Source organism: Phialemonium atrogriseum, assembly GCF_030411735.1.
Source record: "Phialemonium atrogriseum strain 8032-3 unplaced genomic scaffold QBC33scaffold_41, whole genome shotgun sequence".
In the NCBI taxonomy this organism is placed as follows: Eukaryota; Fungi; Ascomycota; class Sordariomycetes; order Cephalothecales; family Cephalothecaceae; genus Phialemonium; species Phialemonium atrogriseum.
Window position 1 is genome coordinate 213,645 of NW_026848178.1, and position 15,826 is coordinate 229,470.

The 15,826-nt window shown below is 40.9% G+C and overlaps 3 protein-coding genes across 3 annotated transcripts; 1 reads left to right on the forward strand and 2 right to left on the reverse strand.

Annotated features, from left to right (window-relative positions):
• Window positions 1–1,250: 1,250 nt before the first annotated feature.
• QBC33DRAFT_581742 (uncharacterized protein) lies at window positions 1,251–3,266 on the forward strand (the record flags this gene model as incomplete). Its single annotated transcript, XM_060431283.1, has 5 exons — window positions 1,251–1,308; window positions 1,385–1,564; window positions 1,702–2,016; window positions 2,272–2,561; window positions 2,727–3,266. The coding sequence occupies 5 exons, from the start codon at window positions 1,251–1,253 to the stop codon at window positions 3,264–3,266; spliced, it is 1,383 nt and encodes a 460-aa protein (XP_060278690.1).
• A 3,914-nt stretch (window positions 3,267–7,180) lies between these two features.
• QBC33DRAFT_519565 (uncharacterized protein) lies at window positions 7,181–8,326 on the reverse strand (the record flags this gene model as incomplete). Its single annotated transcript, XM_060426301.1, has 4 exons — window positions 7,181–7,273; window positions 7,379–7,567; window positions 7,888–7,912; window positions 8,313–8,326. The coding sequence occupies 4 exons, from the start codon at window positions 8,324–8,326 to the stop codon at window positions 7,181–7,183; spliced, it is 321 nt and encodes a 106-aa protein (XP_060278691.1).
• A 6,747-nt stretch (window positions 8,327–15,073) lies between these two features.
• Window positions 15,074–15,580, reverse strand: QBC33DRAFT_601630 (uncharacterized protein; the record flags this gene model as incomplete). Its single annotated transcript, XM_060432117.1, has 2 exons — window positions 15,074–15,404; window positions 15,450–15,580. Coding segments are annotated over 2 exons (387 nt in total), but the record flags the coding sequence as incomplete, so codon positions are not given.
• Between the last annotated feature and the right edge of the window lie 246 nt (window positions 15,581–15,826).

Below are 15,826 nucleotides of genomic sequence, written 5' to 3' on the forward strand. Positions count from 1 at the left end.
GGAAGTTATGTTACAGATGATTTTATGTAGAGTTGCTTTTAGAATACTATATATTTGGTTTTCTTACTACCTTACTGCTCTTATCTTTTTTAGCTACTTAATCTTTCTATCTTCTCTCCCTTAAAGCAAGCATATTGCAAAAAGCTTTATAATCTAGCCATCTAGTTAGACTCAATGCTAATTGGAAAGCAAAACATCTTTATCTGCCTTGAAAAGGCCTAGAAACTTGCTTTTACACTAAGGAATATTCAGTCTAAGTAGAAAGCTACTGGCTTGTAGCTACAAAACCTACAAAAGCTACTCTAAAGCTAGCTATTACTTTCCAAAAAGCAAGAGAAGTCCTAGGCTTTAGCTATAGCATCTTAAGATACTTAGATGCTTCTAGCTACTTAGCTAATCTAGTCAATCAACTCCTAGATTAGTATTGCAACTTTACATTGTAGGCAAAAGATTTAGCAATATAGACAAAGGTTTCCAACCAAGGCTAGGACACATTTAGAGGATAGGCTTTTGCTTAGAAAGGCTAGGAAAAGTCTTGATGACAAGAACTTCTAGATTGCTAGCTAGCAGTGTGAAATTAAGGCTTTACAGGCTATAATTAAACATTTACAGCCATAGAAAAAGAAGAAGGTTAAGATAGATCCAAATAACTGCTTTATTAGAATCGAAGCAATCATAAAGGCCAAGTCTAGACGTTAGGTATAGTTACTAAGGATACTAAAGATTACGTATTTGAAGAGATGTGCTTTCAATTCTAGGTAGATATATGTAAATAGCTTCATTTTTGGGTAGTCTAGGTAGGTATAGGTTAGCTAAATCCAGATCTGGAAGGTGGTTGGTTATAGGGGGTGGTCGGTTAGTACATGCATAGTCTTATGTAACTGCCTTCCCTGAGTTTTCCTTTTCCTTCACTTTTTCTTTGTGACAAAAAAAAAAAAGAACCACTGAAGCCTGTGCTAACGAAGATGGATCTCTGTCCCACATGCCAACAATTTGACATCTCTAGCTTCTCCCTTATCCCTTATCACTGCATCACATTTCCGTTCAAACCTATCCAAACTGCAGCCCAAGATGGCTGCTCATTTTGCGGATTGATTGTTTCCTGTCTTGGGAACGGAATTCAACTACCAGCCGGAGATGAAACCGAATTATGGGTACACCTCGAATACAGAACTCAAGGAGGTGATATCACCAACCCTCTACAGGCTCGACGGATGTACGCGTCACTGTCTTCAAGCCCCACGCCAGATATGACGCTTCAGAGTTATGAACTCAAAAGTTGCACTTTTCACGTCGCTGCCGACTCAGGTGAGTATTTTAGTAATGGACTTATGCTGCTGTCTGGAATCTCAGGCTTAGGCTTTGGGCTGATCTGCCTCAACAGACACTCCAGCGGCGGATAGTGGAGATGTCCCCCACCGCTATTTCGACTGCACCTCGCTCAACGACTGCGCGGAGTTGATCAGGACCTGGTCTGCAGGCACTATGAACCATGACCGTTGCTCTCGAGATTTGTCGGGTCACAAGAAGATTGACTCATCCAGTAGCCCTCTACCCAAGCGTTGTATCCAGACGCACCCCAGTCGGGCTCCATTGCGCTTCAGATTAACCTCGAGGAGACCAATGGAAAGCTTGGGCCCTACATATGTCTCAGCCACCGCTGGATGCACACTGAAACGCTCAAGACGGCAACAACTACAGCAAGCTACCAGGAACGACTCTCGGGCACTGGTTTTGGGGGACTATCAAAGCTTTTCCAAGATCTATTTGAGCTTGCGGCCCTTCTCGGCATCAAATATGCGTGGATCGACAGCCTCTGCATTATCCAGGACGTGGCTGACGATTGGAAGGAAGAGTCGTTGAAGATGAGTGACTACTACCAGAACGCCGAATTCACTGTGAGCGCAATCAACATTCCCCAGATCGACGGCCTAAAAATATCGCAACAACACCTGCTACTGGAATCGCTGCCAATGGCCAGGCTCCCGTATCACAACAGGCAGGGAGGGCAGAACGGTCATTTCTATGTATACCCCCAAAACTCTGCGTCCTTTCTGGACAAGGACTACAGGAGACATACAAGTAACGCCGAGGTATTGTCGCGCGGATGGGTCTTCCAAGAATGGATCCTCAGCCGGCGGATTGTCTGCTTCACCCCATCTGGCGTATATCTCCAATGCCGATGCCCCGACGAAAGCCCGATAAACCAACATGGTGAAGCGGTAGAACGTGATTTGACAAAGCGATCAAACATAGAGCTATCTTTCAAAGCATCGATGGGCTTGGAGTTCTACAACACTGAGGGAGTCTATTCTGCCTGGGAAGATATCGTCGAGCAGTACTGCAAGCTCAAGCTTTCGCGGCCCCAGGAAGATCGGATTATAGCTCTTGGCGGGGTAGCCACAGAGTTTCAAAAGGCTTTGCACATAAAGGATGACTGCGTCGCTGGACTTTGGAGGCGTGACCTCCACCAAGGCCTACTTTGGGAGAAATCATACCCTGGAACTCCCCGCCGATTCGATAATTTCCCCACATGGACTTGGGCGTCTATTGATACGCCTGTAATCTGGCCTTGCCGGGAGCGACAAATGCTGATCGACCCCTTCGAATCCGAAGAAACAGACATGCCGTTCTAAGCGAGGGACTTAAGGATCATCAACTGCGTTTTCACTGGAACAGCGAAAATCTCCGACCAACCTTTTCACCTCCTCTCTCTGCCAGGTCAGGCATCTGCTGCTGCAGAGGCAGACGCCACAACAATTCAACTGCCAAACTCGATAGAGAGCACATCGTCTGACAGAAGACACGTGGAAGGAAATTTTGTCTTGCATGCCTTGGGACGGCTGCAACCCGTTTTAATCGGAAGCTACTTTCAGGATGAGGCCAGCTTTTACTTGGCTACAGATGTGACCGGCCATCCCGCGAGGAGCATAGGCGCCGAGAAGCAGCAAGCGGTGGTGGTGCCGGGGGAGCGGAATATTATTGCTGGCTGGGCCTCGTTGGAGCATCCGGAGTTCCAGGACGACGCCGCTTTCAGCCCCGGTCCCGTAATTCTCGCGCTGCTTGTTTCAACTAAGCGTGTCAGTGCTGGAGCATTCGGTTTGGGGTTTGTGCTGCCAATCCACCAAGCATTTCTGGTGCTGTTCTTGCGACGGAGCGACAAGGTAATGGATGGATTTGAGAGGGTCGGGGTTGGTAGACTTTTCGGGCGGGAGGCTGCAAGGGGGTTCGAACTGGCCATAGAGAGGGATATTAGGTTGATTTAGCCTAGAAATTCGTAGGGCTATTGTCAGAAGTTTAACTGTGGCTGATCGATTCGACAATGAATGTCCATATCGGCTGTATCACCTTGATATCAGGCTACTAGCTCCTCATTGCTGGTGCTTCAGGCCCCATCGTCTCAGCCTGCTCGCGGAACAAGCGTCCTTACTTATCGTCTCGACAGCGTTCGCCCTCGGAGACTTGTACTTTGTTCATCAGCGTGGTGTCTACACGTCGGGAATACAGGCCTGCTTGGCGGGATTTCCAACTTCTCATCCATTCTCTATGGCCCGATCACTACAAATCTGGGATGGAAATGCCTTTTCCACATCCATCCTCCTCACTTTCGTCAGGGCACAGCTCATCCTCCTGGCTCTCTTCTGCCCCGCAACCACCTAATGATATGCGAGACCATCGATACGACACCGATGAACTAGCTAGTGACCACCTCGAAGCCCTGGCCGCCGGAGAAAAGAGACAGGGATCCTAAATTGAAAAGCCATGGAATGCGTGACTGGTATCCATTCCTAGCAGGTAGTATTCAGGCCTTTGACCACAGAACTGGAGTTAAGCCACGGGTTTGGCTCGACCAGAACGTTGAGAACTGTTTGGGCCATGCGTATCGATGCCTAGGGAATGGAAACTGACGGTTGGCTCACCTAACGGATAGCATCCTGTATAGGAGTTGAGATGTCGACTTACATAAAATTCATAGTGCATTCTTAAAGATATGAGCAAATGAGCCACGAGCTTAAACCATGAGCAACTAAACCATGAACATGAGCTATGAGCAAATGAACCATGAGCAAATGAACTAGGAGCAAATCAGCTAGGTAATGAGCTAATGAGCTAATGAGATAGGCAATGAGCTAATTTACCGAATCCTCGCCCTTGAGCTAGACATTGTCAAGAGTCAAGGGATATTGTAGCTTGATGGTAAAAAGAAAAGGCAGGGCCATCATCAGCAAGGCCACGCAGTTAGAGTGACGAAGCACGGGAAGGCTGCCTTGAGGGTCATAGGATGCAAATATCATCTCCCTGCCAATATTTTCGGCGCATGACCCGCGAGGTATTGTGCTACGGAAGGCATAGGCGGCGATGGACGTGGTCAGGAAGGCCTTCTCGCGGTGGAGCTTCAGCCCGAGCTCGTACCCCTTGCTGGACGTCGGCGAGCTTGAGGCGCAGGGCCTTAACCTTGCTAGCGACAGCTCGGAATATCGGTACCCTCTCAGCGAGATTCGCTCCCAAGCAAATCCGGTAATGTGGCATTCAAATCAGGTCATTACCGCTCGTTCTCGGCGAAGGCGGCTTCTCGCGATGCTCGACGAGATCGACTGCAGAACCTCCAATAGGACCCCGAGCGGCTGGGGGATGAGTGTCCGGGATCTTTTGACCACTTGAGGAATGGCCGCTGCTCCTAGATAACGCATTTAGGTCCAGACATGACCCAGAAGTTCCCCGCCACCTCATTCATTCATCCCTTCCAAATCAACCCATGCCCTCCCCCCCGAGGCTGCCGCCCTCCCAAAGGCCCCAGATTCCGTACACCCCCTTGCATGCAGTTGAATACATCGTTAAATGATCGCCGACGCCGCTTTTCGGGTCTCAGGTGGTAACCTACTGACTCACCCTCGGGCTGAAGGTTCGGCTCCAGGATGGATCAATGCTGGCACTGCCCCGAGGTTATTCCCGATCAACTCCCGCTGCGACGGCATTATCCGGTCGAGTCTGGTCCAATTCAACCGGTCAGCCACCCCCTGGTCGCGCACTCTCCTCCCAGTAGAGATGCAGGTCACAACAGGGAGGAGATATGGCCCTTGCGAGTGGATAGAGACATACCTTGACAGATAGAACTTTCTGTGGAGATAGATACCTGGGAAGGTAAGGTACGACATAGCAACCACACCCTACTTGCGCCTCTCTCATCAAGGTATCGCAATGTATTTATTTCCTTTAACTCCTACTCTAGTATCAGCTCAAATCCCATCAGCTTCCATCCCCTCTATCCCAAAGCAAGACCAACCACCTACCTACCCCAAGCAGCCTCCTACTCGTCCACAGCCTTCCCACACCTCTCTACCTCTGTTCTCCACGCCGGTACCTCATCACCTCTTCCAGACTAAGCTTCCACGTGGAAGCGCCTCCTGGCATGGCGGATGTTATCCTCCGCGATACCGACGCAGCATTTGGAAGGGTTCCACGATATTGACCAGCATCTCCAGGTCCTGCTCACTTGTTTCTACCGCAGGCCCAACACTAGGTTGTAAAATCGGTGGAAGAGGAAGGCAGCTGACGTTGTTGTATTTCCTAGGTCAAGCTCTCAAGTTTACAGAGAAGTCTTGCAGATGGATAGCGTTGGGATCTTCCATTCCGCCAAGGTACTCGATTGGGCTGAGCTGGTTGTGGATTCCTCGGCCGCGCTAATGATACAACACTATCAGGTTAGTGACTGTCCTATACCAGCTCACTAGCCGGAAGAGCCCTCTGGAGAGTCAGGCATGACCCTCCCGCAGCACTCCTCGTTGGCCTTGTCTGCCCCATTGGGCGCGACATGCAGCCTCGAAACCCGATGTTTTGCCACCATTCTAACCCACTGCCGTGTCCCAGCACAGTATCTTCCGTATTATATCGAAGAACCGAAACCTGTCGAAGTACACGGGCGAGAGAAGATGGGTGAGCTCCAGTGACTCGGGGAGGACATCTCTGGGACCCATCTTACCGTTGGCTAGGTTGATGTCGCGGTCCATGAGGGGGCTAATAGGGAGGCGGCTATGTCGAGGCAAAAGATTGTCTGTGGGCAGCTGGGTTGATTTGGGAGAACTTGGTGGGTAGGTTGGTTACTTGGGGGTTGCAGAGCTGCTAGGGAGAATGATCGTTAAATTGGGCGGCCTATACCTTGTTACTGTGGCCAATGCATTTGGTGGTGTGCAATTGGCAAGTTGAGACAGTTCACTACACAGTACACAGGCCACGGCCTACGCGGGAGTTTAACTCAGGACATGCAATGCAGGGAGAGTAAACATGACTGGAACGAAAGCTGCACGACAGCCGAACACATTCTATAGAACAGGTCTAGGTCACTGGGAACATGAACCATTTGAAGAGAAGCGCAAAGAAGGGTAAGAGAAAGGGATTCCAGATCGGTGAGTTATTGACAGAATGTGCCCTCCCAGCAACTTGAGACATACGTTAGCAGAAATTACTTGGGTGGAAGGATGACGAAGTGAATGAAAGCTGCTGACTCTTTTTCTTTTGTGAAACCTTCTCCCACCAACGGCTACTAAACTGGTGGGGCATTACTTACCTGCATCAATGAGTACAGGATATTATTCCTGCAACGGAGGAACTCCATTTTCCAGGTACTTAGGCAGAAACTTCTAGCTCTCCGTTTGATGGAGGACAGGGCAACGGTGACTGTCGCTTGTGCTTCCATTCCACGCTCGCGGAGGCAGTGGTTCAAATAACACACATTCCTCCCCATCTACAAGTAAAAGAGCCGGCAAGCTCTCTCCGTTTCTTTCTCCCTCCATGGTGCCACTGCTAGCTACAAAGCGTGCAGTCGTCCCATCCTTCCACAAACGCCAGACGATCCAACACAATCTACATCAACACGTCTTGACCAAACCAGCACCTGCACAGCAAAGTCGATCTGTCAAATGCCTACTCAAAAGCCTCGAGATAAACAACTGTTTCAAAAGAAGAGAGACTTGGTTGATCATAGTGGCAGCACAGACAGGGATAGCCAAAAACCAAAACAACGAGTCTCGAAATGCGTCGCCCCTGTATACCATAATTAACTCAGGCACATCCACGATCCGAGATCATGACCACCCCCCGAAGCTTTGTCGTCAACGATGGTGCCAACATCTCCCTTACCATGACTGCGACCGACACGGGCAATTGCTTGCCTGTAATACGATCAGACTCTTGCTATGAGGTCCTCGTCGTTCATCGACTTGGGAGAGGCAATGACGTCCCTGACAAGGCCCGTCTTGCTTAGCAGCGCCACTAGCTGGTCGAAGCCTAGGGTGAACCTGGCGTGCAGCAGACAGCCGGCTCAGCGTGCCTCAAGCGGGTGCGAGAACTACCCTACGATGTCGAGAATGCTGCGACTCACCCACTCTTGGCCCTTAGCCGCATGGATACGCCGGCTGCCCTCGCCCAGCTCGACCTTGTTCACGACCGTTGACTTTGCCTTTAGCGGGTCGCTCGCGAGGAGCTGAAAGTCCGCGTCCATCAGGGGCACCGTGAAGGTGTCGTCCGCCGCCGAGAAGCCAGCCCTGCCTCCCTGCCGGGGCCTTCGTTGCTGTTAGGGAAGTTGACGCTAAAGTAGTCCCTAAGCCTGTCTACTTTTCCGCCAGTCAACCAATGTCGTGGCTTGGCACAGTCCTCAGACTAAAACGCCTAACAGACAAGATTGCGAGTCAGGTGGGGGGAAGGAACAAGGGAATGGGAGACCCGCGTTTCCGTTGACTTCCCGAAAGCCCTCCTGGAACAACCCATGGGAAACCCCGACATCAGTTCAGGCACTTCAGATCAGACTACCACCCTCCACCCCTTTAGAACCTTGTTGTATTTGTACACAGAGCACATCTACACGTGAGATAAAGACAGAAATAATCAGACCTTAGCATAAAGGTTTGTAAGAATCCTGAGATACCATAGTGTAAGTGGAGCACTATTGCAGCAGGACTTATAAGGCGCGGAGCACGAAGGTTTCGGCACGTGGTGCCGAAACTGCTGAATCTTTTAGTTTATTGTGACTCAGTCGATTCTCAAAAGGTTAGGTTGTGACCAAAGAGGTAGGTTGTGGAAGTAAAGTATTCAACTAGTGAAAATACTGCTTTACGCAGTAGAAAGGCAAAAAGTACGGTAGGCAAGTAAGGTGTAAAAGACTAGTTGTATTGTATAAAGATTACTTGATAATCTAACTTCAAACTTATATATTAAGGCAACCACAATAGTGATAACTAAGCGGTTTGCTGATTAAGCATCACATATGACTTATTTATAAGCCTACAAAGTAGCTAAGTCACGTGATTTATCCTTACCTTATAATTGGCATTTGAAGCCTAAAGGACTTTCCTGCCAAAGGCAACCCTAACCCTAAGGACAGGGTAGCCCTGCAAGTCTAGGGTAGCCCTGCAAGTCCAGGGTAGCCTTGCAAGTCTAGGGTAACCTTGCAAGTACAGAGTAAGTGCAGAAAATCAAACTATCTAAAACTTTCAAACCCTGCAAAACCACTTGATACGTATCACCACCTTGTAAGTGTGTAATCTATGTATTACTACTGATTCAAACAATCAGATCCTACAGACCTAGTCTAATTAGCCAATCCAAGGTATCAAGTTGTTTGATCTAGTAGATTAAGTAAAGCAAGAAGACTAAATGTTTACTATATAGTCAGTTAGATTAGCCGGCTAACTTTGGTAAAATCATCAACCACACAATACAACTAGTCTTCTGCACCTACCTTGTACTTGCAAGGCTACCCTAGACTTGCCAGGCTATATATACATTTCCATACCTTGTAATTTCTAGGGTTTTTGCCCTGCCTTAACTAACTATAGTCTTACACTCTTGCATTGTCTAAAATAGTAATTTATCACTTATAACGTAAGCTTCTGCAGCAGTGTCTATTACAAAGTTAGCTTTGTATATAGAATTTGACTTGGTTGTTAATACCTAGACTTGCTTGGTATTACAAGCTTTAATCTTTTTAATCTAGTCGCTTAGATTGGCTAGCTTATTGTCAGTCAATATTGACTGAAGTTGAGGGGGTATATTATTAGTAATACATACGTATATTTGCTTTTCTAAATATTTAGAAAGCAGTTGTTCCATAAGACTATGCATGTACTAACCAACCACCCCTTATAACCAACCACCTTCTAGATCTAGATTTAGCTAACCTATACCTACCTAGACTACCTAAAAATGAAGCTATTTACATATATCCATCTAGAATTGAAAGCACATCTCTTTAAATACATAATCCTTAGTATCCTTAGTGACTATACCTAACGTCTAGACTTGGATCTTAGCTTTTATGATTGCTTTGATTTTAATAAAGCGGTTATTTAGATCTATCTTAACCTTCTTTTTTTTCTATGGCTGTAAATGTTTAATTATAGCCTGTAAAGCCTTAATTTCACGCTGCTAGCTGGCAATCTAGAAGTTCTTGTCATTAAGACTTTTCCTAGCCTTTCTAAGCAAAAGCCTGTCCTTTAAATGTGTCTTAGCCTTGGTTGGAAATCTTTGTCTATATTGCTGAATCTTTTGCCTACAATATAGAGTTGCAATACTAACCTAAGAGTTGATTGACTAGATTGGCTAAGTAGCTGGAAGCATTTAAGTATCTTAGGATGCTATAGCTAAAGCCTAGGACTTCTCTTGCTTTTTGAGAAGTAATAGCTAGCTTTAGAGTAGCTTTTGTAGGTTTTGTAGCTATAAGCTAGTAGCTTTCTACCTAGACTGAATATTCTTTAGTGTAAGAGCAAGTTTCTAGGCCTTTTTAAGGCAGATAAGGACGTTTTGCTTTCTAATTAGCATTGAGTTTGACTAGATAGCTAGATTATAAAGCTTTTTGCAATATGCTTGCTTTAAGAGAGAGAAGATGGAAAGATTAAGTAGCTAAAGAAGATAAGAGTAGTAAGGTAGTAAGAAAACCAAATATATGGTATTCTAGAAGCAACTCTATATGAAATTATCTTTGACATGACTTTTATAGCTATCAACAATCAAAAGCCTTATGCAAGAGACTGGTTGTTAGGATCTTAGAATAAAGATATCTTTAAGCTAGTCTAATGCAATCTAGTTAAAAGTCTAACCATTTTTTATACTAATAAACTTCTAGCTATCAAATAGGTCTATATTGTTAGAAATCTATTGCGCTTAAACTGTCTTTCCAGAGAAGATAACCAAAAGATATAGAAAGCTTTCATTTGCGCTGATATACTTAATAAATAAAGTCTAAATACGCTTAATTAGAGTTTTTAAGAGAATTCTCTTGAAGCTTGAAAACCTAACAACCAAGCCATTAATCTCTAGACCTTCCATAATCCTAGACTTATCTATATTCTATGTATCTTCTCTAAGAATACCTTGGATCTCTAGAATAGCTTTAATGTGGTTAAACCAAGCCTGTATTTCCTTAGCAAATGCAGCATTTGCATGCTTAGAATCTATCTGCTTACTTGGAAGCGTCTTGACTTTTAGATTTTGTTGCAAAAAGTGTTGCATCTAGTGCTTTCCAAGTAGCTATAAGTCTCCTCCTGCATAGAGGATCTAGCTTGCAAAATCTTAGATCTAGGCATGGCTAAGTGGAAAGCCTAATTGACCCTAGATTAGAGCCTATTTGGCTAGCTTAGCTTCTTGATCGATAGAAAGCCTTATCTTGTAAGAATTGGCATTTTTGCGTGATTTAGCCTTTTTTAATTGGTTTTTTAAAGTAATGCGTGGAATTTTGTAATTGCAGGCAGCTTTGCAAATAGGGCAGCTATTTTAAACGGCAGAAATAGCAGCTTAGAGGTCATTTTCGGTATATTTAGCTATGGTAATCAAATTAAAGGCTTTGAATTAGCCTAGGAGTAGTCAAAGTAGGTAAATACTAGATCAAAATATAAAAGCAATACGCGTTGAAATAAAGTGGTAGGGTGGTAATGTAAAGCATGTTGGCTAAAAATAAGGTGGCTAGTTGTAAGAGGTAGCTAGCTAGTGCATGCATAGACTTATCAATGTTGCCAAATAAATCGACTCTATTAGGTTGTTCAAAATCTATTAGTCAAAAGGTTAGGTTGTGACCAAAGAGGTAGGTTGTGAAAGCAAAGTATTCAACTAGTAGAAGTACTGCTGTAAGCAATAGTAAGATAGGAAGTAAGGTAGGCAAGTAAGGTGCAGAAGACTAGTTGTATTATGTGGATGATGATTATTATTTCACCAAAGTCAAGCGGCTATTCTAGCTAACTATATAGTAGAAATTTAGTCTTTTTGCTTTACTTAATCTACTAGATTAAACAACTTGATACCTCAGATCGGCTAATCAGACCGGGTCTGTAGGATCCAATTGTTTGAATCAGTAGTAATACGTAGATCACACACTTACAAGGTAGTGATACGTATTAAGTGGTTTAGCAGGGTTTGAAGGTTTTAGGTAGTTTGATTTTCTGCACCTACCCTATACTTGCAAGGTTACCCTAGACTTGCCAGGCTACCCTAGACTTGCTAGGCTACCCTGGACTTGCTAGGCTACCCTATCCTTAGGGTTAGGGTTGTCTTTGACAGGAAAGTCTTTTTGACTCAAATGCAAATTATAAGGTAAGGAGTTATCACGTAACTTAGCTACTTTGTAGACCTATAAATACGTCACTTATAATGCTTAATTAGCAAACAGCTTAGTCATCACTATTGTAGTTACCTTAATATATAGGTTTGAAGTTAGACTTATCAAGTAATCTTTATACTTCTCTTTAAGGTATATAGTAGGTTTGTAGATAATTTTAATCCATTGTATGCCTTATTAGCAAGTTATCTTTATAGTTATGACTTTTATTTGCTTATATGCATAGTGTATACCTTATAATTGCATATTTTATTTAGTTGACTTCTTTAAGTCCAATGACTTGTGTGAATTTTTCAAATTGTTCGCGTAGAACACCCTTTGTAAATAAGTCTGCATTATTGTCTTTTGACTTACAGTAAGTCAATATTATCCTTTTTTCATTTATTAATTGACATATATAGTGGAATATTAAGTCAATATGCTTAGTCCTTCTGTAAAACTCAGGATTTTCAGCAAATGCTTAAGCTAATTTAGAGTCTGTAATTAATATAGGTATATTTAACGTAATACTTTAAATACATAACCTAGTAATCATACAGTTTAATAGGTTGTATAAGCATACAGCCTCTTTTCTAAAGTCGTTTAAAGCCATATATTTAGCTTTGCAAATACTTAACGCAATTGTTTTTTGTACTATACAGTACCAACTAATTGGATTATTTCATCCAAGGTAATATATATACTCAATACTACTGCATCTTTCAATTCAATCGTCAGCCTAAGACGCGTCAGAATACCCTATTAATTTAGGTAGGTCTTTGTTTGTATAGTGCAGTCCCAAGTCAGGTTTTAAATTCAAGTAACCCCATATCCTATCTAAGGCTTTTAAGTGGATTTTATTCAGATTACTCATAAATTTTAAGCATTGATTTACTGCAAATGCTATATCTGGCCTGGTTTTTAAGGCTAGGTATAGTAAGGCACTAATTTGTTGTTAGAAAGCCTTGATTTCTTTTGCATTTGCCTAGTATTTTGATTTTTCCAGCTTTAAACCTGCTTCAAAAGGTGTAGTATATTTTGATATATACGATTTTTCAAACCTTTCAATTAAGTTGTGTGTATATTTTGTTTAGTGTAACGTAATTAATTAGCCTTTAATAAATTCCATTTCAATGCCTAAGAATATTAAAGGTTTACCAATTTCTTGTAATTTTATATATTTAGACGCAATATTCATTACTTTGCATATTAAATTGTTAGTAAAACCTGCAGCAATTAGGTTATCTACATAACAGCAAAGTATAATTTGAAATTTTGGATAGATAAAAACACCTTTGTCATAAGGTAAAGTAATAAATCCTAGCTTTAGTAATACATCCTTTAAATGCTTATACCAAAGCCTTGGTAACTGTTTTAACCCATAGAGTGCTTTATTTAATTTGCACACTTTACTTCCTTTTTCAAAGCCTATAGGCTATATTACATATATTTCTTTATCAACGTCTGCATGCACAAAGGCATTTTTAACGTTATATTGTAGCATTGACCAATTAAGGTATATAGCTAGTAGGAAGATTAGCCTGTAAGATTTAAGTCTATAGGTAGTACTAAAGGTCTCTAGGTAGTCAATACCTAGTATTTGGTTAAAACCTTGTACTACCCAATAGGCTTTATACTTTATAACTTCATTATTTGCGTTGGTTTTTAACTTGTATACCTAACGCCCTCCTAGGACATTACAGCCTTTTGGTAAGTCTACTAATTCCTAGGGTTGGTAATTAGTCTTAGTCAGTCAGTCAGTACTGTGACTAAGACTAATTTAGTCAGTTAGTATAGTGACTAAGACTAAGTCTAGTTAGTCAGTATAGTGACTAAGACTGACTAGAAATGACTAAGACTAACTAAGTGACTGACTAAATTAGTCACGTACTATAAAGTAAACAATACTAATTATATATAACTTAAATACAAATCTAACTTAAATACAAGTATAACTTAAATGCAAATCTAATTTAAATACAAGAATAACTTAAGTACAAATATAACCTAGATATTTTCATTTTCTTCATTTTCCTTAGCTTTTTCAAGCTCTTTTAAATCTTTTAAATTCCAGCTTTTTAATAGTATAAGCTGTTTTGCAGTTTCTAAACTTAGCCGATTTTGTGACTTTGTTATAATATTACTTCCAATAGAAAAAGTGCTTTCTATAGAAGCTGAGGTTGCTAGAATAGCTAGGTATTGTCTAGCTAGTATAGCAAGTACTAGATACTTATAGCTATTATGCTTCTAGTAGTCTAAAGGGTGCATTTTTGAAGGTATATTGCTTTTGTTAAAATAAGCAATATATTTATCTTTATTCTTATTGCCTTGAGTGTAAAAGTTGTCTGAATTTGAAGAGTTGTCTTCTTTTGAAGTAGCATTGTATATATTATTGTTTAATTTGTTGAGAGAAAGCTAACTTGTTAAAGTTGTATTTAGTTGATTTAATTTAGCTTTTATTTTGTTATATTTGTATTTAAACAAAGTCTTTATGTTTTGTATAATAGTAAGGTAAAAGTGCAGTAAGCTATTTTCTTCAAAGTGTGTAAGCTTAAGCCTAGAGTCTAAAGCTATACTTATAAAGTAAGGCTTATATCTTTTAAAGATATTTGGTAAAGGGTGTTGTGGAAAGTATTTATCTAGCTTTTCAAGGCTAGACTTAATAGCTAATATAAAGCTATTATAATAGTTGTCGTTTGGTTTTCTTTGGCTTTTTGCTTTGTAACCTTTTATAAGGTTGTTAAGCTTGTTGTATATTTTATATATGTGTAGTAAGGTGTGGTTTAAAGTAGTGTAAATTTGGCCTTGTAATTTGATTGTAGGCTTGACAAAAACTTCGAATATAAGGCTTAATTTGTATAGTATAGTCTATTTAGTAGGACTTAGTATATGTTGTTGAAATTTGTCATTTTTAGTGTTTTTCAAGACGTATATCAATAGCTTTTTAAGCTTAAGTGTAGCTTTAATTATATAGTATGTTGAATTCTAACGTGTAGTATTATCTAAAGGAATTTGCATAGTATTGTAATTTGCAGGTATAATACCTTTATTTTTATACTTAGCAATTCCTTTAGTAAATAGCTTTTTTGGTTCAAAGTTATATTTAAGTATTGTTGCTAGTTGTCAAATTCTTAAAGTAAAAGTAGTGGTAGTTGATGTAGAAGAGCTTTGTAAATAGTTGCGTAATATATTGCTTGCAACAAGGTTGATTATATGTGCTGCATAGTGAATATCATTAGTAAATTCTTTATTTCAAAGGCTATTATAAGCCTTTTTAAAGGAATCAATAAAGGTGTTGTTATTGCTTGCATTATCTTGTATAATGCTAAATATATTGTCGATTTGTAGGCTTGAGTATTGATTTAATATAGAATTGACTTTGTTAAATATATATAAGCCTAAATAGGCTTTAAATAATTTGTCAAAGCTAATTAACTTGTAATTCAAGTTAAATGTTAAATCAATATAACTAAGTATAATTCCAAGGTATTGATTTGAAGAAACTTTTGAAGTCTATATATCAAAGATTATTGAAAATTGGCTATTTGATTTGATATTTTGCTGTAATTAGTTGTTAAAGGTTGATAATGCATTATTATATGCACTGTTAAGTATAGTCTTAATTTTGTAACAGTTGATTATAGGCGTAGACTTATTGTAATAATTTAACAAGTCTTTAAAAGATTCTGAATTTAGAATATTGAAAGAAAGGTTATTGTCGATTATAAAGCTTAAAACCTTTGTATAAGCTTTATTTTCGTCAAATTTGGTAATTGTATTTTGTCGTATGCGTTTTTGACTTTCTAAAGTTGTAAGGCTTTTTCTAGTATTGAAGAAATCTTATGGTAGTGTATTTGATATAGTTGACTTGACTTTTCTAGTCTTTTTGCTCTCTTTGTTATAAGCAATATTAAGATGCTTTAGCTTATAGTGCCAGGCAAAATTCGAAGCTTGAAAGCCTTTTATAGACTTAGACTTTTTATAAGAATAAGTAGTACACTATACTAATACTTGTCTTTCTTACTATAGTTGATAGGTAGTAAAGTATAAGTAAATAGACTATGTTAAAATATATAGACTGAGTCTTTATTAAGAGGTAGTTGGTAGGTTGGTTAGTTATAAGGCAATTCTTTATATTGGTTGGTATTTGTTATAAGAATATTACTTTGATTTGAAGCAATAGATTTAATGTCTAAAGAAGACAAGGAAGATGAGAAGTTTTGCGTGGTAAATGACAAATCTATT